Source organism: Budorcas taxicolor, chromosome 19, assembly GCF_023091745.1.
Source record: "Budorcas taxicolor isolate Tak-1 chromosome 19, Takin1.1, whole genome shotgun sequence".
Lineage (NCBI taxonomy): Eukaryota > Metazoa > Chordata > Mammalia > Artiodactyla > Bovidae > Budorcas > Budorcas taxicolor.
This window is the reverse complement of record NC_068928.1, coordinates 60,544,751-60,569,795: the sequence shown is the minus strand read 5'-3', so window position 1 is coordinate 60,569,795 and position 25,045 is coordinate 60,544,751. Positions and strand designations below refer to the sequence as shown.

The following is a 25,045-nucleotide window of genomic DNA, read 5'->3' as shown; positions in this document are numbered from 1 at the left end:
TGGCAGTTGCTACTCTTACTGTAATAAATATATTTATGCTCCATTTACTTACTTTCAAAATAACAGCTGCACGTAAGCCTCGCACTCACACAGAAAAGCTCAGTTTCTTGTCTGAGAATGCTTAACAGTCAGCTGCACCTGTGATGTCTACCTGAGTCATTACCTTGCGATTCTCCGCATTTTCCATGGCAAAGCAAGGAGGCATTGCGGTAACAATAACCCCAAGCAAAGCGGCTTGGAAGTACAGCTCGATTTTGAAAACGATGTCCGTGATTTCCTGAAAGACAACCTCAGAGTGAGAGACAGAATGGACGATCACTTTATATCAAGTCACTAAATGCTTCCTAACAGCCCATCAGAACTGGACAAAGCCTCTATGAAGAGACAGGTGCAGAGTAGTGAACACGCAGTGGCCACAGTGCCAACCTCAGCTCAGCCGCTCAGTCGTGTCGACTCTTGCGACCCCATGAGCCGCAGCATGCCAGGCCTCCCTGTGCATCACCAGCTCTGAGTCGGTGATGCCATTCGGCCATCTCATCCTCTGTCGTCCCCTTCTCCCACCTACAATCTTTCCCAGCATCAGGGTCTTTTCCAATGAGTCAGCTCTTCACATGAGGTGGCCAAAGTACTGGAGTTTCAGCTGTAGCATCATTCCTTCCAAAGAAATCCCAGGGCTGATCTCCTTCTGAATGGACTGGTTGGATCTCCTTGCAGTCCAATGGACTCTCAAGAGTCTTCTCCAACACCACAGTTCAAAAGCATCAATTCTTCGCTGCTCAGCTTTCTTCACAGTCCAACTCTTACATCCATACATGACCAATGGAAAAACCATAGCCTTGACTAGATGGACCTTAGTTGGCAAAGTAATGTCTCTGCTTTTGAATATGCTATCTAGGTTGGTCATAACTTTCCTTCCAAGGAGTAAGTGTCTTTTAATTTCATGGCTGCAGTCACCATCTGCAGTGATTTTGGAGCCCCAAAATAAAGTCAGCCACTGTTTCCCCATCTATTTCCCATGAAGTGATGGGACCAGATGCCATGATCTTAGTTTTCTGAATGTTGAGCTTTAAGCCAACTTTTTCACTCTGCTCTTTCACTTTAATCACCAACTTGGCGCTGATTAAATAGCTGTGTGATCCTGGGCAAATTATTGTACTTTTGTGTTCTTATCGATGTACACAAGATAATATGGCATATTAATGAACATTCACCTTTAAAAATAATACTGCACGTGAAGTGCAGTTAACCTGTGCCCAAGTGGTTCTAGCAAGGAATGTGACTCTCAGAAAGTCTTCACTGATGCCTGGACTATAAGCCAGCAGGCATCTTGGAGACTCCTCTTCTCCACTAGGAAAGTCACGCCCAAGCTCAACTACCTGTGGAGCCAGGAGCTTCTTATTCCCAGCAGGGTGGATTGTGACTCCCTCAGGCCCATGGATCCAGGTGCAGACAGCAGATGCTTCAGACAACCTGGTAACCAGCTGGTGCCCCAAACAAACTACCCAGCACCACTCTCAGCAAAGCCGTCTCCCGACCTGAGCGGGTCCTGTAGCAGACCCAGACCCAGGACGTGAACCGTCTCTAGCTCAAGTTTAAGAGGAGGAGACATCACAAGATGAACGTCTATAGGTTTCGTTTGTTATTATCATTGGTTATTTCACACACACACACACACACAGACACACACAGACACACACAGACACACACACGGACACACAACACAGACACACACACAGACACACATAGACACACACAGACACACAGACACACACACAGAGACACACACGGGCACACAGACACACAGACACACACACAGACACAGACAGACACAGACAGACACACACAGACACACAGACACACAGAGACACACACAGAGACACACATAACACACACACACAGACACACACACACACACACACAGACACACACACACTTCTAAGTTTGCTCACCTGAAAGAATGGGGTATTCCAGACCTGGATGCTTTCAGTGACGTTTGAATGATAGAGATAGTAGTTACTAATGATATTCATCAACACGGGTAAAGAGTAAACCATAGTACTGTTGAAAACAGCAGTAAAAACATAGTCCTACAATTCAAAAAAAAGAGAGTTATTATACATCGTATATGTGTAAATGAATATATGTTTGCTGTGTACCCAGATATGATTGCTTTTCTCAACTAAGTTAATTCTCACTATTTTGAAAACTGATGTAACGAATCATAGAAATAATACTTAATGATAGATAAAAATAACCTAGTTTGGAATCTAGATATTTTGCTATTTTAAGCAAAAAAATATGATAAATATAATTATATTCCTCGTAGCTTTATATATTGGTTTTCCATCATGGCATAAAATATGTTACAAGTAAACACAGCAAGCTATTTCCCAAAGTAAATTTTAATTTCCAACTCATAAGGTCAATCAGCAAACAATTAATTTTAGAGGAAAGACTTCAATCACACGCATTGCTCTCACCCTTTCTGACCGCACCACGTTCAGAGCGGCGCTGTGGGGTGCGGCAGACGTGTAGTCACTGTCATTAAACATTGTCACCATTATGCTCTGATTTGTGAAAAAGCTAAGAAGGTCACTGATATCCGAGTCTGGTATCAGAAAAGAAGCAAATGATAAACAATTAGCTTAAATGAAAAATAGACATGGGATTTTAATAATGTTGCAAAGCGCTCTCTTTTCTGTTAGCTAACACGTGAGTAAGAACACTGGCTCTGCAGCCTGTCTGCTGAATCCAAACCCACATCGATGCACAGACCTCAGAGCAGAGGCTGACACCAGCAATGTGCCACGCTCAGCTGCTGCTGCCGTGACTCACGCTGAAAGTGGCCCATCACACAAGAAATCTGTCTGAAGACTGCTCCAACCAGACTTTTGTGAGAACAAAAGTTCACCCGGCAATTTTATGTAACGAGGTAACATGCCAGGCTCAGAGATGCCGAAGCCAGGGGCGGGGTTAGGTAACATCCCACCTGGAGGGCTGCTGTGTGTTCTGAACAAACAGAGAATTTGTGAGTGTACAAGGGGTACAAGAAATGCAACTCTCCAATGTGTTTCAGCAAAATAAGCAAAGAAGCCGCTTGTGTTTTACTGAAGATTTGTATTGTTAGCTCACTTTAGCTTCCTCCTCAAGAACCTTGGGACTATAAACCATCTACACAGATGGGAGATGTTGTAGAAACACCTAATTCACGTCAAATTCTGAATTAGGTTTTAACGTTTTGAAAATCAAAGTCTTGTTATCAGGTTTTAAAAATTTTATTCTGAGCTTTGCTCAAAGCCATGGGTTTTAAATTTTCTTTCATGTTTGATACTTACATGATAAAGATAACAACAAATCCAAAAATATCCACTACAAATTTAATGTATTTGATTATAGAGATTTCCATGACAACTGTCCTTTATTCTAATTTTTCATAGTCCTTAAAAACTGTTTAAACACTTCTTTGTAGATATGTAACTGCATTAAATATTATATGCCGTAACTCTTTCTAAAGAGTTTTCAAGTTCTGAAGTTTGTTTTGCTCATCATAAACCTTTGAGATGAATTACGCTGCTCTGAGAATAATGCCACTACTAAAAAAGGAAATTTTATGAGTATCAACAACATAAATCAAAATATTTTTAAAAGTGTTAGATCAGTCCTGGGTGTTCACTGGAAGGACTGATGCTGAAGCTGAAACTCTGATACTTTGGCCACCTGATGTGAAGAGCTGATTCTTTTGAAAAAACTCTGATGCTGGGAAAGATTGAGGGTGGGAGGAGAAGGGGACGACAGAGGATGAGATGGTTGGATGGCATCACAGACTCAATGGACGTGAGTCTGAGTAGCCTCCAGGAGTTGGTGATGGACAGGGAGGCCTGGCGTGCTGCAGTCCATGGGGTCGCAAAGAGTCAGATATGACTAAGTGACTGAACTGAACACTTACACCAAAATTTCATAAATCTGTTACTCAGCATCAGTGAGGGGTTTTATTTAACGTAGGTTTGTGCAGACAGACCATGCCTTTATCTTAGGTATATTTCTAAAATCCAAATCTCTGACCTATGTCTTCCCCTCACCCCAGGCCGACAAGCACACGCTCACAAACCTTCACACACTCTCACCAGTGGAGTTCTGAAGGAGCAGACTGGTTCTGTATTTATCGGGTTCATCTCCAGGTTTGAGGAAGTATAAGTCTGGAACAAGTCTGATGGGAACCACTGCATTTTTCAAAGAGTAATGTACCAGAAACATGAAAATCTGAACTGTGAAAAAAATTAAAAGTAGAAGCAACCTGAAAGGAAAAAAAAAATACAGTTGAAGCCATATTAACATGTAAATATACAAAATAATCCTCCTTCCCATGATGGTTAAAAGGTACTCATTTGAAAAAGAAACTTCTCACCAGCTCTGTTTCCCACGAGAGTGCGTGATGTTGGGGCCACTCTCCCCTCGCCCCCTGCCCCCTGCGCCCACAGGCCCGTCATCTGCGTCTGGGCCTCTGCTCCTCCCCTGTGAGCAGGCTCATCCTTGCCGTGTTTCAGCATTCCACAGATATGTGTTACTAGCGTTACTCGCATTTCTCTTTCTGACTCACTTCGTTCTGTGCACAGGCGGAAGGCTCCCCCACCTCACTAGAAGTGACTCAGTGTGTTCTTTTTTATGGCTGATTCAGGGTGGCTTGGAGGGAGGGGACTTATGTATACATAGGGCTGATTCAGGCTGTGGCACAGCAGAAACCAATACAACACTGTAAAGCCATTTTCCTCCAATTAAAAAATAAAGAAAGAAAAAGAAAGAAAATCTTAAATTGAAAAAACCCCAGCTCCTCGGGCAGGAGAGTGCCTGTGCTTACACAGATCTCAGGGACTTGCTTTCGCGTCTCAAGTTGAGGAAGTGAAACCAGGCAATGGTAAACACCTGCTGCCTCCAGAGGCCCTTGGCGCTCACCAGAGCAGCCTTGCTTTCGGAGAGAATAAGCAAGCTCTGCTCCATCTCGTCGAAGGATTTTGATTCCAACTCTTCCTCCTGCGGCTGCTGAGAAAACACGCTGTAATCTATGTGCCGAAACAGAAGGATGGAAAGTTACGTTATGGCCCTCAGGGAGATGGAAACCTTCCCGAAGCATGTAAATTTCAAAGCAGCACATGCCTGGCGGGCAGCGACACGGGACAGAGAGGCTGTCACGGACTTTGCTGCGTGATCAAAACTGAACGTGTGCACAGCTCATGGCCAGGACGTGCCCTCTCTGGCAGGGGCCCAAGACAACTAGGTGCAGAGGTTCACGGAAACACACGGACAGGGACATCCGTAGCGACTGCCCTATCCAGCAGCCACGCGTGGGACGGAGCCCACATGCCCATCAACAGGCGAGAGCGTAGAAAGCCACGAAGCTCAGCTGTCACAGAGCCGTGTAAAGCCACGAAGTGACCAACCTGTTGTACGACTGGGGCGGCTTGATCTTACAAGCAGTATATTAAGTAAGAGAAGCCAGAATATATGTGAGTAAGAGACACAGTATATGGTTGATGCCCAGAGACTGACAAGAGCTGAAACGTGTTGATGGGGATAAAAATCAAGATACGCGATTTTCTAAAGAGTGATTCAAATTAAAAGAGGTGAAAAATAATAAAAGGAGATGAAGACTCACTTCAGCATGAACAAGGACTTGAAGGTGCTGTAGAAAGAGCCAACAACACCTGAACAGAGCACAGGCCTCTCATCTTCATCCCCACGACACAGACATTTTCTAGAAACCACCTCATGTCCCTCAAGCTGTTGAGCACCACACACAGGAGCGCCTTCTGCGTGGCGCTGTCCTCCCCCCCCCATCACACCCGCTCACCGACAGCGCACCGCATCCTGACGCCAGACTCCCTCTGTCGCCCTGCTCCCACACCTGCGTCTCTGCTCAACTCCATCCAACTGAGGAATGCCTGCACCTCTCCAGCTGTCTGAGATCTAGAGACTTGCTGTGAGCTTTCCTTCTCTAATCACAATATAAGGAAGGGACTTACAGACACAGCGGGGGAAGGAGAGAGAGGGACGAATGGGGAAAGCAGCGTGGACGTGTATATGCTACCACGTGTAAACAGGCAGCTCGTGGAAGGTGCGGCACAGCACGGGAGGCTCGGCTCCGGGCTCTGCGGCGACCGGGAGGCTGGGCCGGGGAGGCGCGCGCGCGCACGCGCGCGCGCACACACACACACACACACACTCACACTCACAGCTGAGCGACCTCGTGTACAGCGGAGGCAGACACACTGTAACGCAACTTCCCTCCAATTAAAGAACAAACAGGAGGAGTACAGTGACACCACGCTCTCCTCGTGAAGTGACTTTCCTCCACGACCGAGAGGACCACCCCACGCCCACCCTGCTGCCGTCAACCCTCCACTCTCAGCCTCACCTTGAGAAGCACTCATCTCGGCCGCGCCGCTGACAGTACGTCAAGCTCCCGACCGGCTTCCCCACTTCCAAGTTTCTCCATCTTCCAAGTTACCAAAACCACCCTTTCTGTTATCACCCAGTTCTCACGGCGATCAGCAAGAAGCGAGTGCCTTCTTTCCTTAAACACCAGGTGGTCCTGGCTGCCCCCCTCCTCTCATGAAGAATGAAAGTGCAATAATGGTGCCTTCCCGCCAGCGCCTCCTGCCCTTCACTGCCCACGCTCGGGCGGCCCCTCTACTCCATCTAAGGGGCCGCACCCGACCCCCGAGGCCGTCTACACACAAGCGATGGCAGAGCGCGTGTCTTCAGCCCTAGCAGCCTCTCCCGGCTCTAAGCATGTGTGTCACAGCCCATGGACATCTCCACGGGGATGTCTACCAAGCGTCTCAAACACCACACATGAAATCACGCCTGGAATCCTGTTTTCCAGGAACTGGCTGTTCCCCTTTGGTCAGGAAACAGCGATTCCATTTCCAATCCTCAGGCTGAAAGCTTAGACACCTTCCTGACTCCGCCCTTCCCCAAGCCCCGACAGGAGCCCAGCAGCAGGTCACCACCAGTGCCCCTAACATAACCCAAATCTGTTCGTATTTCCCAGTTTTCACAGCCATCCTAGTTCAAACAAGGATCAGCAGTAACAGCTTCCCGACTGTTCTTCCTGCTTCCAGACTTCCTTCCCAGTCCATCCGGCATCCAACAGCCGGAACGCGCTCGCTGAAGATGCGTGGCAGCTCACGCTGCCCCTCTGCCCCGGAACTCTCTGCGAGCTGCACGTCACACAGCACACAGCTCTCCTGCAGAGCTTCGGGGCTGCACGTGCCCCTCCCCTGCCTCACCCCCGAGCTCCTCGCGCCATGCTCTCCCTGGCGCTCCGGCAGCCCTTCTCTGTCACCAGAAACATCCCACCCAGTCCTCAGTCAGCACTGCTGTGGCAGCAGCTCCCTCCACCTGGGAGACTCTGCAGGGAAAGCTCCTCTTCCCTGCCTCTGGATCTCACGTGAGCACCGTCTCCGCACCTGCCGCCCCAGGCCGCGCCACTGCCTCCTTCACAGCGCCTACCGCTATCCGCAAACGTCCCAGCTACTCACCTGCTTACTCCTACCCTTTCTTTCCCCAAATAGGCATTCCACACGCTCACACACTCACTCCACACACACACTCATCCCACACGCTTACACACTCCACACGCTTACAGTCATTCCACACGCTTAGTCATTCCACACGCTTACACACTCATTCCACACGCTTAGTCATTCCACACGCTTACACAGCCACTCCACACGCTTACACAGCCATTCCACACGCTTACAGTCACTCCACACGCTTACAGTCATTCCACACGCTTAGTCATTCCACACGCTTACACACTCATTCCACACGCTTAGTCACTCCACACGCTTACAGTCATTCCACACGCTTAGTCATTCCACACGCTTACACACTCATTCCACACGCTTAGTCATTCCACACGCTTAGTCATTCCACACGCTTACACTCATTCCACACGCTTACACAGTCACTCCACACGCTTACACAGCCACTCCACACGCTTAGTCATTCCACATGCTTACACTCATTCCACACGCTTAGTCACTCCACACGCTTACAGTCATTCCACATGCTTACACAGCCATTCCACATGCTTACACAGCCACTCCACACGCTTATACACTCATTCCACACGCTTACACACTCACTCCACGCACTTACACAGCCACTGTCGGGATCGCTGCCTGAAATGTTTTGCTAGATTTGTTTTTACCTGCTTGGTCAATTTCCGCTTCAACTTCTAGCTTTAAGAATACATCTTCCAAAGTCGTCATGGAGACACCATAAGAAATAACACCTAAGTTTGAATGACTGTCTAGAGCAGAAAATAGGCCTAAAAGGAAAAAAATGAAAGAACTTTCTGTAGCTAAGAATACTGTCACGAATGATTCTAAAATGTCCTTTAAAAGTAGAAAACGACTGAATTTACTGTGCTGCCACCACGGTTCCCAAACTTTCTGGTCTCAGAACCCCTTCAACATTCCTACAAATTGCTGAGGACCCCACGGAATGCTTGTTTAGGGACATGTACCTGTTATATGTGAACCATGACATAAATTAAAACTAAGGAATGTTTTACAGGCAGAATGATAGGCAGAGTACACTAAGTTGACATGTACACTTCAGTTAATTAGTGATTCCTTTTCTTCAAACTAATTCAACTAACGTAGAAAATTTCTATCTAACTATAGGAATGCGATGGGATTTCTGTATAACTTATCTTAAGCAGTAATATCCTTATGGTTATTAAGAGATCGCTCAACAGATATAGGAGACTGAGCTTGAGTTCCTCATCAGAATGCAGAAAATTAAGGCTACAAATAAGATAATTCAAGAGTTTACTGTATAATAATGTAATTCATTATGAAATCATGAAACTGGAAAGGTAGTTGAGGGCTTACACAACCGTGTGTGTGTGTTATGTACATGTGTCCACATTTGTGTGCATATGTGTGTGCATGTGTGTATGTATATGTGTGTGTATATTTATATTCTTATTCTCAGGGGACCTAAAAACAAACAGAGCAGTTTCTTTCCTGATAATGCAAGCAATTATTTACGTAGGTTAATATACTAGTTAGGAATTTCTTGCATGACATTTATGAAAAAAGAAACGCTGGCTTACAGCACTTCTGGTTTCCAAAAGTAAAATAAAGCAGAAACAGAATATTAACTCTGGGTACCTGGGAGCGAGTAAATATTACACAGAAAAATAAACCACATGAAAAACCAAGTAAATTAAGAGAACCAGTCCCCAGGGAAGGATCTTAGTTTAGCAATCATGAAACCAGAAGTAGGGAATACCTGAAAATTTGTCCATGTCCTTGAAAGGCAAGCTGTACACAAGTTGCTGCTCATTCTGTTGTAACAAAGTGGCCGCAGGTATGTGTTGTTTAACCAGAGAAGAAAGAGATTCTGTGGCACAGTATCTGTCTATGTACATGCTGGAGAAAACCCAAAACCATGATTTCTTATGATGACTCTGAACAGCCGAAAGTAAATTCTGCGTGCTTTAAGCAAAAGTCTGTGCCATAGGGCTTCCCTGCTGGGAATGGAAGGAATCCAACTGCCAAAGCAGGAGATGGGGGTTTGATCCCTGATCCAAGAAGATCCCACACACCCGGGAGCAACTAAGCCGTGTGCGTCACAACTACTGCACCCGCGCTCTGAGGCTGGGAGCCGCACCACCGAAGCCTGAGTGCCCCAGAGCCTGCTCCGCCACAGGAGAGGCCACGGCAGTGAGAAGCCTGCACACCGCAGCCAAGGGCAGCCCCTGCTCCCGAAAATAGGGGAAGCCCGCGCAGCAGGGAAACCCTGCAGCCGAAACCCTTAGTAAGCAAGTGAAAACAGTTCAAAAGAAAAGAGGGAGCCATACCTCAGCCGGTAGCCAATTCCCCATTTGCTTTTGAGGAAAATTGAAGAACCAACACATTTTAGCATTCCTTGTGATATGACAGCCTTCCTATCTGCAAAGAGAGATTGGCGTTTCAATTTTACCATCTGTGACAGCATTAATAACTAGTGTTTGCATTTTCTGGATTATCCTATGAGATGCCAATGTTAATACGCTAAATTATCACATCAATTATCATTACATTGTTACGACAACTTCCCACACGTCAGAACAACTGAGTGCGTCCTGAGCGATTCTGTGGGAAGGGCCCCCGGGAAGTGTGTCTGGTTCCCACGCAGGGTCAGCAAAGCCTCTGCTCTCTGCTGACCCTGCCCTGCACCCTGTCCGCTTCACTGCAGTAACTCATGCTGGGAGTGGGGTCCTGTGAGCTTTTGTGGCAGATTACCGAACCTGGAGGGTCAGGGGCTCGCCCCCAACACAAAAACATGTGATTTTAAAAGCAGTATAATAATACCTTTTTGGTGAAGAACACACAATTTATTTACTCCTCAGAATTTAGCATTTCTATGTCTAATTCCCACTTGGCCCCAAGACCTCATCCTTTAAAAAAAGCAAGTAAAAAATCTCACCAGCAAGAATGTCAGCTTCGTCCATGAAGTGAGTGCTAAACACTGTCACCCGGCCCGCTTTTCTGTGTTTGAGAAGATTCCAGACAATGTGACGAGAACACGGGTCCATCCCAGCTGTTGGCTCGTCCAACAGCAGCACCTGCATGCAAAGGGGTGGGTGAGGACAGGAAGCCTCAGGAATATGAAGGTATATAAAATCTATGTGGACCCTGAAAAGCCTCCCCATTTAAAGTTACCGTATTAAAATGTATTAGATCTGAGTTTTTCACTCATACGTGAGTTAGCATCAATTTAGAATGTGATCAGTTTGGCACGTGAATCCTTTCTTTGGTTTTAATTTTAAAGACTAGAGTCTGTAATATATAAGTCATAAGTTTAATAACCAGATAAATAAACTGAGAAACAAAACACTGAAAAATAAACTGAAAAACAACACTGAGTGTATCGCTTTTGGCTAAACAGTTAACTTTTGTAGATGTAACAACTGCTCATTAGAAAATGATGTTCTATATTAGCTCAAGGAAAGCAGTTTAAGACTATTTTTCATTTCAGAAACATGGAGGAAGAGGGACTGCCGTAAGCCAGGACGCCGGGTCCCCCGGCCACAGCAGCGGGGTAAACGGGGCAGGGTGGGGGACCCGGGGCTCCTGGCTGCAGGCGGGCACCTGGAAGCCTTCTGACCCAGGGCACAGCCCAGCTTCTACAGGACTGAGAAGAGCACAGACCAGACACGAACAGAAGCAAGTCAACAGAGCAGGCAGAGATCCCTTTGATTTTGTCCTTATTATTAGATTATTACTATAACCGTTAACAAATGTGCAGAGACCTGCAGAGAGGAACAGAACAGTACTTTTGCAGCCACCACTGAAATGTAACAAATGGTGTCTTACTTCAGATCTTTTTTCAGAGAAATAAAACACTGCAGACACAAGTGAAGTCCACCTGACCCCTTCCCCTTCTGAGAGGACTGCTGTCTTTAAGAGGCTGCGTATCTTTCTGACTTCAGTTTTAAAACTGTATTATTATAATTACATCCATAATAATATATAGTATTTTATGTATGTTTCATATACTGTGTCTATGTATCTATTTCTACAACTTGCTTTTTCATTCAAATTAATTTGAAACTATCTCATCAACAACACTACTACCTGCTCACCTTTGGGTTCCCGAGAACAGCAATTCCTAAGGACAGTTTTCTTTTTTGGCCGCCACTTAACTTTTTAGCCTGATTATCTTTGATAGCCTGCATGTCTAAATCCAGTAGGACTCTCTGCACCTGTGAACGGCAAGTGTGAATAAATGGGGTTTGAATCTCAGCATCTACATAATTATCAACGCTACTTTCTAAGTGTTCCAACTTAATACCAGCCTTTAAAACGCTCCCCTGGCATAGGGGTAATTTTGACATATTGCTGCTGCTGTCCAGTCACTACGTCCCGTCTGACTCTACGACCCCAGGGACAGAGGAGCCAGGTGGGCCAAAGTCCATGGGATTCTGCAGGCAGGAACACTGGAACAGGTTGCCATGTCCTCCTCCAGGGGATCTTCTCAACCCAGGGATAGAACCTGTGTCTCCTTCATTGGCAGGCAGATTCTTTACTGCTGAGCCACCAGGAGAAGCCCAATTTTGACACATACCCACCAATAATTTTGAAATAACAAAAAGGTTCCTGATGGAAGGGCCTGTTTTACTTCTGTGAGCCCTGGCCGGTGGGGAAAAGGGGGTCAGTGCACAGGCTCTGTGTGTGTGTGTTTGTCTGGCGGGGGAAGCCGGCAGGAGCGAAAAGGAAAGAGACACCCACACGGGGAGACTGGAGGCCTCCGGCCGGGACGGGGGCTTGTCCTACGCGCTGCAACTTTTGCTCCAAGTCCATCCGATTCTTCGTGGTGACTTTCTGCTCACTGGCTCAGAAGAGGTTTTTATATTTAGATTTCCAAGTATATTTTCATTCCACAGGTTACTGCAAACGGTTACTAATTTATAGCGATTAAGAGTAAAGGTTTCTACACAGCTAACATACTTCCTGTATGACATCATTGGCTGGTATTCCTTTGATTGATGCCAAAATGGACAAGTTTTCCTCCACCGTCAGGACATCAAAGTGTATGTCTAGCTGTGGACAAATGCCAATCATTTTCCTGGCTTCAAACATTTCATCTATTTCTGAGACTCTGTGTCCATATATGGATGCGAACCCTAAAAAGCAAAAAATACATTTACATTAAATATATTAAATATTAATACGTGTGTTTTAAGGTATACTAATAATTCAGTTTTTTGTATGTATTAATAACAGACATAAAACAAGAGTTAGTATACAGCTGGAAGACACAACACACCCTAATTTCTATACAAATGGTGATCTGCCTCCACTTACATTCCAGCCTCATTTATATTCCCTATAAATGCCCTTCGTTTTCAGGGCATATTACAGAGCAGAGACAGCAAGGGATCAGAGGTTTCACACCAAGTACAAGGGTCCACCGATGCGTGAGTTACACTATTAACAATACTCCAGCAACAATTTCCTCTCCCTTCTAAGCACTACGCAGTGGCAAAGAGAACAAAGAAGTTAAAATTTACCCCTGAACAGCTGCGTGACTTTGGGAAAATCACCTGACCTAAATTCGAGCTTTCTTATCCTATAAGCTGAATATTAATACATCTCGCTTTACTTAAGAACTAGTGAATCAGTGTGATAGTGTGGAAAATTGCACCAAAAGTAAATAAACCCCTACATGAATGAAAGACATTATAAAGACCATAGAGACTGACAAAGAGACAAGCAACAAAATGAAACTGACTTTAAGTCGAACCGCTGCTGCTGTGCGGCCGAGGCCGACACAGGACGCTACAGCAGTTAACCTCCAATCAAAAAAGAGCTGAAAGCACATCAAAGAAGATGCAGGTTCGATACACGGAAACGCGGCCCTTTCTCACAGTGAAATGTCTACCGCCCTGCAGCGCTGTGCGGTTCTGGAAAACCGGAGCAGCTGTACTAGTCTCACCTGCAGGGCAACCACACACAGCAATTGCGCATCTGAGGCACCGCTCTAAGAATTCTAAGGAGACTGCACTGACACTCGGCATTCTTCCCTTCTGAACTGACTGGTGCTCACTTAGAAATGTTCCTTTTCTCAACCAAAATGTCTACAGGCCTCATTTAATTTCCAATTAACTGGTTTATCCTTCCTTGAAAATGACCAATAAACATAAACACATACAACATCTGATAAAACAGGTACAGAATCATTTTTACTTAAATATGACGGAATCATCTTTATTTTCTGCTGAAGAACAAACAAGTGTAATAAAAAGGAGAAAAAAACGAACACAGAAGTTGATACCAAATCACTGACAAAAATCAATCAGTACATATTTCAAGGATAAGTAAATGACCACGGTGCCTTAGTTACTAACCCTAATAAAACAAATCAACAGATTCTTAAGTCAGAAGGCTCTCACCATCCGAGGGCGGGCAGAGCCCACACAGGATATTCATCAGTGTGCTCTTCCCTGTCCCGCTGTGGCCAAGCAGGGCAGTGATCTGGCCCTCGTATATGTCAAACGATAAACCTGGAGCGGGGAACAGGACGCTCAGATGCGATCTTTATTCGCTGAGTCTTGCACAATAAGATAGATCATAATACTTGGGCAATCTTGAAATAAGTCAATAGATTTAAAGACAGAAGTTACCAGCATATTTAATAATGTAAGATTTAATACTGTAATACGACAATAATTCTTTCTTATAGTCAATAGTATGAACAGTAAGAAAAGGTAACACAAAAGAAACTTTTATTTTTTTGTTACACTGACAGAGTCAGGGGGCACAAAATATCCGGAGGGAGGTTTCCATGTACCCACTTTCGGGAACTCCCGAAAGCCCACGGACAGAAAGTGACTAAACAACAACGGAAATTAAAACAAAGAGAAGAACAAAAGTTTGTTTCCAACGGTATTTAGAGGCATGTTAAAAATATCAGCAAAAAGTTAGAAGGTAACCAACAGCATTTTGTTGTTTGACTGGCTAAGTTGAGTCTGACTCTGCAACCCCATGGACTGTAGCCCACCACGCTCCTCTGTCCATGGGATTCTCCAGGCAAGAATACTGGAGTGGGTAGCTGTTCCCTCCTCCAGGGGATCTTCCCCACCCAGGGAGCGAACCCAAGTCTCTCATGCCTCCTGCACTGGCAGGCGGGTTCTTTACCACTAGCGCCACCTGGGAAGCCCCGTATACACATGCATAACAATAAAATTAAAACGGACACAGGTTTAAGAATCGACAACTTTCCGTCTTAGTAGATACTACTTTTTTCTTTTACCACTTTGACGTTGTTAACTTTTATTCTGAACATTCATCACATAAAGAGAGTATCTCTAGAGGAAAGACGGAAAATTGTGGTAAAGGAGTCTAACTGTTCCGTTTGTACCTTAACCTACAGACTGAACAGGAGAGGTACTCACTTCTCAAAGCCTCCACATTTTCACCTCTCGTTCTGTGGGTCTTCTGAATACCACTGATTCTGAAAGACACCGTTTACTCCTCTAAGTATCTAAAGCAGTCTCCAGGTGTGTGTTTGTGCATGGTATTTTTAATCAAAGCTGTCATATTTAATGGGAATAAAGCATCTTCCTACTAGAACAATAAATCAAGGAAACCTGGCAACAATAATAAAAGCATTTTAAAGGAACTACGAGAAAAGAGCACATCACTTCTCTCCATTTTAAGTGTGATTCATTCACTTTTCATGACAAGTCAACCTCTAAAAAGAAACTGAAACATTTGACTCAAGCAATTTACAGATTTCTTATTTCACATTTGATTCTTTTCCATTTGTAATTAATTAATAAAGGGAGCTTAAAAATCAGATGCTACTTCACATCAGTACACTTTTCAAACTGTCTTGAAGTGATTCCCTCATTGTATTTTAAATGCTTTACATAATTTTTTAAAGATTAACGGTCTTGCTCATTAGTTTAACTTTTACTCTTAAGAAGGCCGACCACCAGTCCACTGACTGCATCTTAAATACCTAGTTCTCCTCTGCATCTGTATGTTTTTCTTAAATTTAAAAAACACAAACTATACTCCACTTTTTCTTTCACTTTTCTCTCTTTTCTCCTTCTCCTTATTTTTTTCAATTTGGTTTTGACTGAACTAGTAAGGAATAGTTATGAATTTCTCTGGTTCTCTGAAATTATGCTGGTGTGACAGGTTAATTATGTCACAGTTTCTAGGGGTCTATCAAATTAACAGCACAATTTAATGTCTGGCATGTCTGAGACAATGCAGCTCGAATAAAAATAGAAAACTAGTATCTATTGCTTTAATTCACATGGTTTTAGTAGCTAAGTCGTGTCCAACTCCTGCGACCCATGGACTGTAGCCTACCAGGCTCCTCTGTCCATGGCATTTTCCAGGCAAACATATTGGAGTGGGTTGCCATTTCCTTCTCCAGGAGATCGTTTCAACCCAGGAACTGAACCCAGGTCTCCTGCACTGCAGGCAGATTCTCTACCAACTGAGCTATGAGTGAATCCCTCTTAATTTACATAATGAAGAAATTTTTAAATGGCTTAATTTTATAAATACTAGATTTTATTACTTAAAAAATTTTCTATTCAAATGTAAAATGTCAAACCTAGCAGCAAATTTATTCTAAATAGTTACAAAGAAAATAAAAACTTAAAAGAGAATTAGCCCTTGATACTGTTTTTTAAAAATCACCAAACGTGTACCAAATCTCCTAAAATACCATGCTTACATACATTACATAAAAGACAGGATTTACACATGGCATGTCCCATGAGCAGTTCTTCAGACCTAAACTGCCAGAGATTGAATCATACCTGATGGCTTCTTTTCCTATAAATTCTGAAGAAACAGGCTCAACAATTTCACTAAAACTAACATTCCCATTCACGTTGCCCTCTGATAACTCCTCATAATTCCTTTTGCTCTTTGACCAATATGATGGCTTCAGAAAATAAAACGATGATCTCCGTAAGCCAAATTCTCCTGAAAAGAGAGACAGAGAAAAAAAAAAAACACACACACACAACTGAGTTATCCTAACAAATTATTTCTGAAAACTAGTGTTTAAATCAGAAAGGCAGTCTGTGAAACCTAAGACAACCTAAAGTTTAGACATAAGTTATTAAGTCAACAGTGCGGGAAAAATAGAAGTCTTACTGACAGATAACTCTTGTCCATAAAAAGTTTCAGGGTTGCTGCGAGTCCATGGAATGTAAAAGGTAAGCAGGGCACATTTTCTGCCCTAGAGACTTCCATCATTATGAGGACACGTACATATCTAATGGCTAACACGCAGCATACAACGTGAGGCATGAGTGCCAGCAAGAGTTCAGAAGGTGAAGAGTGTACATCCGGGTATTCTGAAGGCTTGAGTCGGTATCACCTTAGTCTTTTGGGAGCAGACAGTATTCAGAAAGGCTGCTAGAGCTCACAGAGAGGACTTTTTAGATGGAGGAGAGTAACAGGGCAGGACCAACACAGGAGACGCCAGTCTGGCGGCCCATGGCACGGGCGGACTTTCTCCCTCTCTCCCCAAGGAACCAACATCCCCCACCCTTTCCAACACGCCCCACCGATGACCACGTTTCAGAGGGAGCCGCTCCCAACTAGAGAGAGTCCAGTGGACCAGACGGGCACCGTGCAGGCTCTGGTGACTCCTCTGCTTCAGCCACGAGCAGGCACCAACTAGAAAGAAGCGAAGGGCTTGCTGGGCACAAGTCTCCTGTCCCTCTCCCACTGGACGTGAACGAAGAATTGCAACCCCACGCAGGCACCAGGCGATAAATCTGCCAGACTCTGAGACAGGAGCAGCAACATGGAGAAGGTGGGATCCTGATGGCACAGCCAAGCAAGGCAACCAACTAGGAGCCCACCCTGACTCTGGACTCTGAATGCAGAGATTGATTTCCTCCTTGTTTAAGACAATTAAAAAAAGGTCCTCTGTTAATGAGTAACTAAACATAACCTAACTGATACACTGGAGATGTGTTTAAATAAACAGGACTGAATGGATGGATATAAAACACAATAAGGGGAGGGGAACAGTGGTGCCAAGGGACTGGACGCATAAAAGCACCGAGCGGGACACCGACGCTGGACAAGGTTCTCTTTAATTCACCAGGATGTGCTCAGCAAGGTTTCTGAGCAGGTGATCAGCTTGACTAAAGGCGACGGCAAGGTTCGTAGACAGACTTGAGGTAGGTGATTAGATAAGCACTACTGCCATGGTCTCGAACAGTGCAGCCAAACAGGACTTCGCAACAGTGGATAAGACCTCGTCTGCGCTGTAACCAGTGACCAGGCGCAGCTGCTGACCCCTCAGCAGGCGCCTGCGCTGCTCCCTGGGGGCTCAGCTGGTAAAGAATCTGCCGGCCCCGCGGGAGACCTGAGTTCCATCCCTGGGTCGGGAGGATCCCCTGGAGGAGGGCATGGCTGTCCACTCCAGGATGCTGGCCTGGAGAATCCCGTGGACAGAGGAGCCTGGCGGGCTACAGTCCATGGGGTCACCAAGAGTGGGACACGGCTGAGCGACCGACACAACACTCGCCCTGCTGAGGAAGGAACTGCTCATTTGTTCAATTCTAAGTAATTAAAACTTAAAAGTCACATGTGTCTTGTCATGTAAGACTGCAGATCAAGAAGACAGACAAAGGAACGAGGACCTCAAGGGGGCAGGGAGGGGGCAGGGGTCATTCTAGAATATTCTGAACCTGCAGAGGCTTGAAGTAGGTGGAGGGTAGAAGACACGGGGATGGGAGAGGTTGCAAGGTTGTTCCACTGTCTCGGACCTTAGAGGGCACAATAGAGAAGTGCTTCAGCCAAAAAAATGGACATGGGGAAGGACTGAGTGAAGACGCTCAATTAGGGATTTAAGGCTTTCAAAACAAACTGTCTCTTTTTGCCCAGTCTCCTTACATTCACTGGAAGTTAAGGTATAAGGTACAAAATACAATTACAATTAAATTACAAGCTGTTAACAGTGAATACGACTTAGAGTACTCAGTCAGCTAGAAAAAAAGCTAAAATTAAGTTAACTCACAGGAAGCTCAACTTGGTGCTCTGCGACGACGTAGCGGGGCGGGATGGAGAGGGAGGTGGGAGGGAGGCTCCAAAGGGAGGGGACATGTATACATGAGGCTGGTTCACGTTGATGTATGGCAGAAACCAACACTATATTGCGAAGCAACTATCCCGCAATTAAAAATAAATGAATATTTCAAAAAGAATATTTAAAAAAATCAAAAACAATAAACCATTAATCTTGTAAGAAGAAAAATTAAGATAACTTTAGGTGGACAAAAACCTGAAAAATCTTTTAAGTAAAATTCAGCGACTACCTGCATACCTGGAATGACTTGATCAAGATAAACAGCCAAGAGGGCGTAGAAAATGCTGTTAAGAAGCAGCATCACAATGGCAATGATTAGAGGACACGGGCCTTCAGTCAAATTAGAAACTAAAGCACCTTCATCAACGTCTTCTAAATGCATGACCTGGAAAACAGAAACGTCCACCCGATAATATGAAAATGGCCAAAAACAAGCAAAAGCCACGTTACGCCCAGAGTCAAGAAACCAGGCCGCTAGGAGAGTGAACGGTCTAGCCAAACGAGCAATGTGAACTTATACAGAGAACAATAAAAGCTTGACCAGAATGTGAGTTACCCCGACAGCCCTGTCTGATCACGTTTTTAAAGCCGTCGGTCGGCTCTTGCAGCGTGTCTTGTTAGTGCTATGGCTATCAAATGAAATGAAAGCTGATGCTAGCAAAAGGGTTTACGGTCCAGAGAAGTCACACAAGTTATCAGAGGATAAACTTATGGTCAGCACCTTTCAACCCTGAAAAGGGAGAAGGGCCTATAACTCATCAACACTGCTATTAAATTATTCACAGCAGGTGTGCTGGCAGAGCGGGAGGAAGGACAGTAGTGCTGAGGTCTCGCCCTCGTTGCAGGCCCGCCGTGAAGGGACAGACTCTAACTGCACCGCAGAGGGCGTCAGCATCCCTATCCAGCCAGTTACTTCTTATATGAAGTGATCACATTTTTTCTTCTTTACACATTAACTAAATATATGTCCTAATATATAAAGCAGTTTTTTGTGAGAATTTTCCTCTTAGAGCCTCACTGCTCTTAAAAACTAAGAAAAATCACATTATAAACACCAATGAAAGAGAAAGAGAAAGTCGCTCAGTTGTGTCCGACTCTTGGCGACCCCATGGACTATCCAGTCCATGGAATTCTCCAGGCCAGAATACTGGAGTGGGTAATATTTCCTTTTTTCCAGGGGATCTTCCCAATCTAGGGATCAAAGCCAGGTCTCCCGCATTGCGGGTGGATTCTTTACCAGCTGAGCCACAAGGGAAGCCCATAAACACCAATACTATTCAGATAAAGACAGTCCCCTGAGTCCTGGACCTATAAAACCCACCAGGGTTTCCCTGGCGGCTCAGATGGTAGAGAACATGCCTGCCAGTGCGGGAGACCTGGGTTCAACCCCTGGGTCATGAAGACACATTTTTGATGACCGTAGTAGTGAGATAAGGACTGTGATTGTCTAGGTGCTAAGTCGTGTCCGACTCTTTGCAGCCCCATGGACTGTAGCCTGCCAGGCTCTTCTGTCCATGGGATTTCCCAGGCAAGAATACTGGAGGGAAGAGGTTTGCCATTTCCTCCTCCAGGGGATCTTTCCAACCCAGGGGTCAAAGCTGTGTCTCCTGTGTTGGGAGGCGAATTCTCTACAACTGAGCCACCTGGTGCTTTAACCAGTGACTTCTAACAAGCTGAGCTGTTCCAGTGAAACAGACTACTGAGTTCCATTAAAAGTAAAAGTGGAGAGCTCGTTGATAAAAAGGTCATACAAATGAAAAGCTTAAAAATGGAGAAAACATAAATGAAATCAATATAAAACATACTCTGGTTTTCAAATAGCACCCCTTCTCATGTCTAACCCTAACCAAAGGCAGGGTTCATGGTAGTATACTACGCTGCATGGAAGTGGAGAGAAAGCACGCACCTGGGGAAAGCGAGACTGAACACGCCACGTACCTGCGCGATGCCAATCAGGAAGGTGCACTGACAGAAGGGGCTGAGCAGCCACACTAGCGATCGGGGGAAACTTTCCATGAGGACCACCAAGAGGCCAACAAATCCAAAAGCCACCGTGACTAAAAATTCAGCTATTCCCACATGCTTTGATTTTTTAAAAAGAGGCGTCAGCATTAAAGCAAAAAATACCTGTAAGATACAAATGTTAACGTTAATACATTGTTCATGTACACCGATGTAAAAATAAGATTAAATTTTTGCTTGTGAAAAAACAAGCTATTTTCATTAGAAACTACATTCACTAAAATTCAATCAATTCCTAATTAATTCCTTGGTGGCTCAGTGGTAAAGAATCCGTCTGCCAATGCAAGAGACACGGGTTCAATCTCTGGGTTGGGAAGATCCCCTGGAGGAGGAAGTGAGCACCCACTCCAGTATCCCTGCTCAGGAAATACCAAGGACAAAGGAGCCTGGTGAGCTATAGTCCATGGGGTCCCAAGGAGTTGGACACACATGTCTTAGCAACTAAAAAACAACAAATTTCTAAAGGTCATGCTGAGATATTTAATTTTCATACAAACAGTGCTATACATTAACAATATAAACAGACAAATATTTAAAACTGCTCTTTATCTATGTAATAGGCAAACATGACCATCTCAACCTCACAGAAAGCAGAAACTACCAGCTGTCTCTGCAGTTAGACATGTTCAAATATGAACAAAACCACAACTCGGCAAGCTTTCAAATAGAGGACCTAGCTTTTAATGTGTTGATAGGAAACAGAGTCAGTTAAAAACCACGCAACTATATAGAGAAGCATACATGTTATTTGAGGTAGGCTTCCCTGGTGACTCAGCTGGTAAAGAATCCACCTGCAATGTGGGAGACCTGGGTTTGATCCCTGGGTTGGCAAGATCCCCTGGAGAAGGGAAAGGCTACCCACTCCAGTATTCTGGCCTGGAGAATTCCACGGACTGTATAGTCCACGGGGTCGCAAAGAGTCAGACTCGACTGAGCGACTGTCACTTTCGCATACAAGTTCTTTATAAATTGTCGTGTTAAAGAGCAGAGATGACAGTCACAATATCTCACGGCTGATACAGCACGGGCACGTGGGCCAAGCAGAACGGAAACTAGGGCCACGGGAAACAAAGGCTGGGGGCGTCTCTGGTGGTCCAGTGGCTAAGACTCCACACTCCCAATGCAGGGGCCCAGGTTTGATCCCTGGTGGGGGAACTAGACCTCACAGGCTGCAACTAAGAGTCCACAGGCTGCAACTAAGCCCCAGCACAGCCAAACACATATTTAAAGAAAACAAACAAAGGCTGGTCGTGCACAACCAGCACTCAACCAAATACCCAACCCGTATCAGCAGTGTCAAAGAATTAATTTACCAAGACATATCTTTACACAGCATCGTCCTGTAACACATAATACCTTGAAACGTTTAGGATTTCACGAAAAAAAAAATAATAGAGCCTAGTACAAGACCATCTTAATGGTGTATAAGCACAGTTACATGAAGACCATAAAAGACAGACTCAGAGGAAGTGTGTGGAACACATCATGTGAAAACTAGTTACATTTAAACTTGAGAATATTTTGTAACTTTCCTAAAAGTGAGGAGGTACAATGATACAACTCATTCATCAGAATTAACCGAGGAACAATCCTATCTTTCATGGGAAGTCGACTGCAAGTAAACCAAAAAATAAGACTTTACTGTATTAATCGAATATTTTGGCAGTCCTTTATTCCCATTTCAAGTTAAAGTACTTACAGATGATAAGCCATAGAGGAAAAAAAGGAGAAATATCACAAAGCAGCTACTCTGAGGGAATAAGGAAGACGCTGTCGCGATGACTGCCATGAGAAGGGACATGAGAAAAATCAAACTTGCGTAGAGAAGAACCCAGGAAAGCCTGAAAAGGGAACACAGACACAGTCACGGCTAAAAACACAAGCCTTAACAATTAAAAAAAATCATTTTAAACAAAACTTCAGCTTTATTTTAGCTGTTTCATTCTTAAAATTAAGCCAATCGCTTCATTTCTATGTATGCTCGCGTACTGAAAATTACAGCTCTTGTACATAGTGAAAAATATAGTGCTGGTTAAGCTATAGATAAAATTACCAAGCTATCATCTCATATAGAGATAAAATGGTGATTATCTTTCCAAGAGTCAAAAAAACCTTACAGATTTATAGCAAATCACGATTCATTTAAATCTAGTACTTTCAGAAGATCAACAAATGCACAATTCTGATTTTCTTAAAATACGAAAGAGTTTAATGACTGACAATTTTCTTTATGGTACACGTGACAGTTAAACTCTGACGGCTTTTGGTACTTTAGATAGTTGTGAAGGCCACCCTGCTAAGCAACAACGTTATTACTATGGAACTCGACGTGAGACCAAGATCAACAACAGATTCATCACAGGCCTCGACATTTCTCCTCAAACCGGAACTCAGGGGAATTGCCCCACAGTCTATTATTTTGCTTTTACTTTTCAAGTTAGCAGGTAACGTAATGTATGGCATCATGAAAACCACCAAAAGAGGGCTAAAAGATACCTAAGCCACCAAAAGTAAACCAATTATTTTACAGAGGCAGAAACGAGGCACGGAGAAACCGATCTACCTAAATGCTTCCAGCTACCATCTCCTCACAAAACATTTAATACTCCAGTGCGACTCAGAGACCGGCCACTAGTGAAACACAGGAGTAAGAAATGAGCAGAGACGATGTCATACGGGATAACCCCATTATGTAACGCGGCTCAGCTGCTGCACTGAGCTAAATGGAATACAATGGTTGATAGTAACAACTCACATTTGACAGGACTAACGTCTCCCCCAAAGTGAGGTCAGAATAAATGTTCTTACTGCATAGTGGGCAAAGTATGGAAAACACACTTGGAATTTTATAAAATTGCATGCCTCTATAAAATTTTCATTGTACAAAAATGTTAATGTGCTCATTGTTGAACTTTTTTCATTTGTTTCCATGGAAATAATTATTTGTATATTTGCATCCTAAAAAATTCACAAAAGTAATTTTTCCCAGGGGACAAAAAAGCCCAAAACTTGAGTTTGTGTATATGAACGTAACAATGTGAGCAGGCTGCAATATTTGCGGAGGACTGTAACAGGAGATTAATTTCTAACTTTCCACAATCTCCTGTTTTTCTATACACTGAAAAACATGGAGCATGCCTCATCAAACAAAATACAAAATAAAACTTGAATATATAATATTGACATGAGCTTCCCAGAGCCCACCTCCCTTATGTTCGAACAAGCCAATCAACTGCTGGAGCTTCGTGATGAGTCTCAAACTCCATGACAAAGGCGGGAACTGCAAGAAAAGAGGGTCAGGACCTTGCTGAGTCTGGTGAGTAACAGAGCTTCAGTACTGAAGATGTGTGGAACTTACGCAGTTATTAGCCACACTGAATAACAAGGTTCTGGTAACATACCAAAAGGCCGTGTCATGAAGTCCCATTATTTTTAAAAACTCTTTTAACTTCTTTTCTTTTTCTGCCACGATATGAATTGCCAAAAAGTATCCAAAAGGTGAAAACGCTATAACTAGGTATATTAAAATCACTCCTCGGGGAAAGGTGTCTATTTCTACAACAGCCGTTTCTCCCATAAGAACAGCTTTAGTTGACTCCAGCTCTTTCCAAAAAGAAACATTGGTCTTCATCTACAATCAGAAAATGTAAACACATTCAGTTAACTTAGTCCTGAGAGCAGCTCCTGAAATAATGAGACAATTACATACCCAAAGTTAGTCCATAACCTACTGTAAACACAACCCTCAAAACACTACACACCAGAAATAAAGTGACTGACCCCAGTATCATGGTACTGCATAGAACATTGTTTTCACTCGTTCTGGAAGCATGTCAGAAAGTTTCAAGTCTGAAGTTGGGAAGTACATACGTTTCTATTAAATAATTTGTCAAAGAAAATAAAACTGCACAATAACCATCTTTAGTGACAGCTATATGCATCTTAATAAAAATATGTGTTTATAAAATCGAGAAGTTAAAGGATGATGTCAAGTGCCATGAAAGGATAACTCTCTTTTTTAAAAATGTTCTTTCAGGTAGTGAGTCCTTCTATTGCATATTGCATATATACGTATGCAGCACGCACAGAGACAGGGTAATAGAACCATGTCTGCCATATGACACGCTTCCACCTCATGTTCACATGGACAGCACGGAGCTCTGCTCCACCTGCTCGTGCGGCATGGTCTGGGCTGTGGACAGCTAAGGTCTTTGGCCAAAACACAAACAGGTACTTCAGCACCATCAACGCAACATGCCCTGTATTTATTTCACCGTCATTAGCCTGAGCTTGTGTGTTACTGAATACTGCGTCTACGATACATTAATACCATGCTGTGAGAGCTTGTAGGACACTTCTGTGTATCATCTCATGTGGTTCTAATGACAAC

The 25,045-nt window shown here is 44.1% G+C and overlaps 1 protein-coding gene across 1 annotated transcript in view; it reads right to left on the bottom strand.

Moving 5' to 3' along the window:
* The window catches only part of ABCA5 (ATP binding cassette subfamily A member 5), a 62,345-nt gene that overhangs the window by 16,451 nt on the left and 20,849 nt on the right, over nt 1–25,045 (bottom strand). Inside the window, exons 6-23 of the mRNA XM_052657182.1 lie at nt 24,057–24,286; nt 22,355–22,496; nt 20,572–20,760; nt 18,871–19,018; nt 16,340–16,508; nt 14,954–15,012; nt 13,952–14,062; nt 12,507–12,682; nt 11,642–11,761; nt 10,483–10,621; nt 9,875–9,965; nt 9,304–9,443; nt 8,213–8,332; nt 4,856–5,057; nt 4,125–4,294; nt 2,481–2,608; nt 1,950–2,087; nt 164–277 (exon numbers count right to left, since the gene is read on the bottom strand). Of these exons, the coding sequence (XP_052513142.1) occupies nt 164–277; nt 1,950–2,087; nt 2,481–2,608; nt 4,125–4,294; nt 4,856–5,057; nt 8,213–8,332; nt 9,304–9,443; nt 9,875–9,965; nt 10,483–10,621; nt 11,642–11,761; nt 12,507–12,682; nt 13,952–14,062; nt 14,954–15,012; nt 16,340–16,508; nt 18,871–19,018; nt 20,572–20,760; nt 22,355–22,496; nt 24,057–24,286 (2,586 nt within the window). The remainder of the gene's footprint in view (nt 1–163; nt 278–1,949; nt 2,088–2,480; nt 2,609–4,124; nt 4,295–4,855; nt 5,058–8,212; nt 8,333–9,303; nt 9,444–9,874; nt 9,966–10,482; nt 10,622–11,641; nt 11,762–12,506; nt 12,683–13,951; nt 14,063–14,953; nt 15,013–16,339; nt 16,509–18,870; nt 19,019–20,571; nt 20,761–22,354; nt 22,497–24,056; nt 24,287–25,045) is intronic.